The sequence below is a fragment of the Vigna radiata genome, chromosome 7 (genome assembly GCF_000741045.1).
Source record: "Vigna radiata var. radiata cultivar VC1973A chromosome 7, Vradiata_ver6, whole genome shotgun sequence".
Lineage (NCBI taxonomy): Eukaryota > Viridiplantae > Streptophyta > Magnoliopsida > Fabales > Fabaceae > Vigna > Vigna radiata.
In genome coordinates this window covers 23,938,757-23,941,984 of record NC_028357.1, presented here as the reverse complement: position 1 = coordinate 23,941,984, position 3,228 = coordinate 23,938,757, and the positions used below count along the sequence as shown (strand labels likewise).

The 3,228-nt window shown below is 31.1% G+C and overlaps 1 protein-coding gene across 3 annotated transcripts in view; it reads left to right on the top strand.

The window, feature by feature from the left end:
- The first annotated feature begins 1,603 nt into the window (after nucleotides 1-1,603).
- Nucleotides 1,604-3,228, top strand: part of LOC106767365 (sodium/hydrogen exchanger 7) — a 38,491-nt gene continuing 36,866 nt past the window's right edge. The window contains exon 1 of one of the 3 annotated variants that reach the window (XM_022783256.1): nucleotides 1,604-2,028. In XM_022783256.1, coding sequence (XP_022638977.1) covers nucleotides 1,794-2,028 — 235 coding nt within the window. In that variant the 5' untranslated portion in view covers nucleotides 1,604-1,793. The remainder of the gene's footprint in view (nucleotides 2,029-3,228) is intronic. The other 2 variants (XM_022783257.1, XM_014652242.2) reach the window with 2 other exon arrangements.

The window sequence follows — 3,228 nt, the reverse complement described above, 5'->3', positions numbered from 1 at the left end:
TCTCTTATGTAATTATTTACAAGTAAATTTATTAAAAAGAATTGTCTACTTTGTTACAAAAGTGAAAAACGTTGAGTTAATTTATCTTTAAATTTAATTTGTTATATGTTAATTCAAATAAATTAAATTTAACTATTTGATTGTTAACATTATCTTTTTACGCATTCGGTATTAGATGAAGTTCATATAAATTGTACTAAATATATTAATTTTATTTTTCATTCTATTCATATACTTTTTAAATTAGTAGAACCACATTAACTTTATCCAAAAATATTTATGGAAGAAAAAAAAAGTTTCTTTTTTCTATAAACTACATGTAGTTTATATCTTAAAAATTAATGAGATGAGATTTTACAAACAAATTTATACATAAACTAATTAATTTATATACTCAGATGTTTGTTTTCTTTCTAATAAGAATATTTTTCCTCTTAAAAAAATAAAAATGGTATAGTAGTTAAAATTAATGCAGTTTCCAATTCAGTTAGTAGTTTAGTTCAGTTTATATTGTAGTTTAGTACAATTTACAATCCAGTTAGTAGTTCAGTTCAGTTTATATTGTAGTTTAGTACAATTTACAATTCAGTTAGTAGTTCAGTTCAGTTTATATTGTAGTTTAGTATAATTTAGTATAGTACAGTTCAGTTTGTCTGAACTATAACCGTTTGGTTCAGTTTAAACAAATCAGTTTTTAGTTCAGTACAGTTCTTAGCAGTTGATTTGCCCACCCCTAATTGTGGTCATATACGTCACCTTATAGCCAAGTAGAAGTAACGAGTTGTTGTTCTTATAAGATCGGTTTGTGATAAAAACATGAGACCGACTTATAACCAAGTAAAAGCAATCAAGTAGGCTGACTTATAGTCTGGTAAAGGTATTTAAAGATAAATTCTTTTAACAAATGATATATGATAAAATATGAATTTTATAGGAAAATATTTTAAATGATAAAATGATTTTATTTAAAACAAGACACAATATTTTATAATAATTTAAAAATAAAAATACATTTAATTTTAGAATAAATAAATTTTTAATTTTCAAGAACGAAGAAGAATAAACGATAGATAGAGATGCCCTACCCATTAATTTACTGTGCACGATGCTAACAGGTGGAAATGGAAAAAGATTCCGTATTCAGGGTACCAGTAGAATAGACATTTGTTCATAAGTTTTCTATTGGTTCTCTTGATAACTCATCTTTGTAGTAAAATCTAACTAACTATATTTAATAAAGTATACTTTCCCAACTTATGTCTTTTCATTTCAAAATTGGAACGTGAAATCTTCTTCTTACTTGGAATGATAGGAGGAGGTGAGAGGGAGAAAGTGATTGAGTGAATTTGAGAATAATATTTTTTTGTTGTTTATTTAAGTGAATTTGGAGGTTTGAAATAAATTTTTTTAATCTGTCATATAAACTAAATCTTACACCAATTCTCATAAATTTTATTTCAAAATTCACCCTTGTTTACTTTCAAATTCACTCAAATAAACAGCAAAAAAAATTACCATCAAATCCACTCAATACAATTTTTCTCTAACTTCATGTTTTTTTCAGAATGATTTGATTGTGCTGTGGTAGTCATTAGTCAACAAACTATAATCTCCGCCACATTGTTTTGTCGTGTAGAACATTATCACTGTTAATTCAGCGGCTAGATTCCACAGGAATAAACAAAATGCAACCTTCTCTCTCTTTTGCACGTGTCTCTGTTTCAGGTTGATCCTCAGGAACCTGATAATAGGGACTTCCCAGTTCTCATCTCTCGTCATCACCACTGCCGCAAATGGAGCTACACCAAGAGCAACAACCCGTTTCGCTTTCCCTTTCCTTTTCCCTTTCTGTTGTCTCTGATGCTTCTGCTCCTTCCTCTTCAGAGGAACAGTCCAGTCCAGCAGATGCAGTGATCTTCTTTGGTCTCAGTTTGGCTCTGGGGATTGCTTGTAGGCACCTCTTGCGTGGGACTAGAGTTCCTTACACCGTTGCCTTGCTCATAATTGGCATTGCACTTGGATCTTTAGGTCCTACCCTTCTCTTTTTTATCATCGTTTTTTACTGTTGATGTTGATGTTGTTATAATAGTTTGGTTTCTAGAATAAACCACTTAATCTTGGATTTCTTTGACTGGGTTTGGTGTGATTACGATTAAAGAGCAAGGAAAAAGACAATTTTTAGTGTCCAATGGCTTCGTCTGGGGTGTTGACTTTCTATGGAGGGCGATAGGTCACTGCAGAAAAATTGAGACATACCCTTTGAACTTGTCCTTTTCCTGTTTCAGACAAACACTGAATAGAATTTAAACGAATCGGGTAGGATGTTGAAAAATGTTCATTTTTAATCTTTAGATCCCAATCATAGACTTGTAAGAACATGGGGCCGAGATGGTGTTTTTCACCGTGTTTGGAGAAGAAAAAGAGAGTATCTGCAAGCAAAGGGAAGTGAAAAGAAAATAAACTGTTAATAGTTGAACTTTTACTTTTTCTTGATTCTATATACATTACTTATTTAATTCTGATTTGATCTTTTTGAGCTTCTTATTTGAAGCTCCAACCGAGGACGTGTAGACATTTAAACATATGCAGAAAATCATGGGAATTCAATATAGATCAGAAAAGATCTTTTCATGGAACTCTTTTGTAAATTACTGACTCATTGTTGTAACTAGTTATATTCATACATAACCATCTAATCTGAGGTACAAATCTTAGGAACGACACCTAGCTCACCAGGTTTGATGACATTCTAAAGGAGACTTGAAAGACTTAGAAAATGTTGTCAAAATTTTTTCTTGAGGTTTATATTTAGTAGAAAGTATTAAACTTATTCTATGTTGGTTATCATTTCTTTTTATAATTTTGCTCCGTTCTCTGCCTCATCAGAGGTTACCTGGCTCTCTGAAAACGTTCCTGCTATATTGGAAAATGTTGCATTTCTCAATTAAAATCCTGGCCATGAAAATTATTCCTAAGAAAATGGTCCTTTCATAGGTTTCTTAGGGATGGAAAACTATTTTCTGCCTGTCTATGTGACTGTTAAAGTGTAATGCAAATTCTAGAAGAATGGAGAAGCTCCTAGGAAAAAAGAGTTAGAATGTAAATTGGGCCTAAAAGATAAAAGCCCAAGACTAGAGAAGGCCCAAAACTAAAGAGGGTCCAAAATAGAATTCTAGAAATATCCTATCTAGAAGGATTCTAGAATGATGTATAAAAATATCTAGGGAT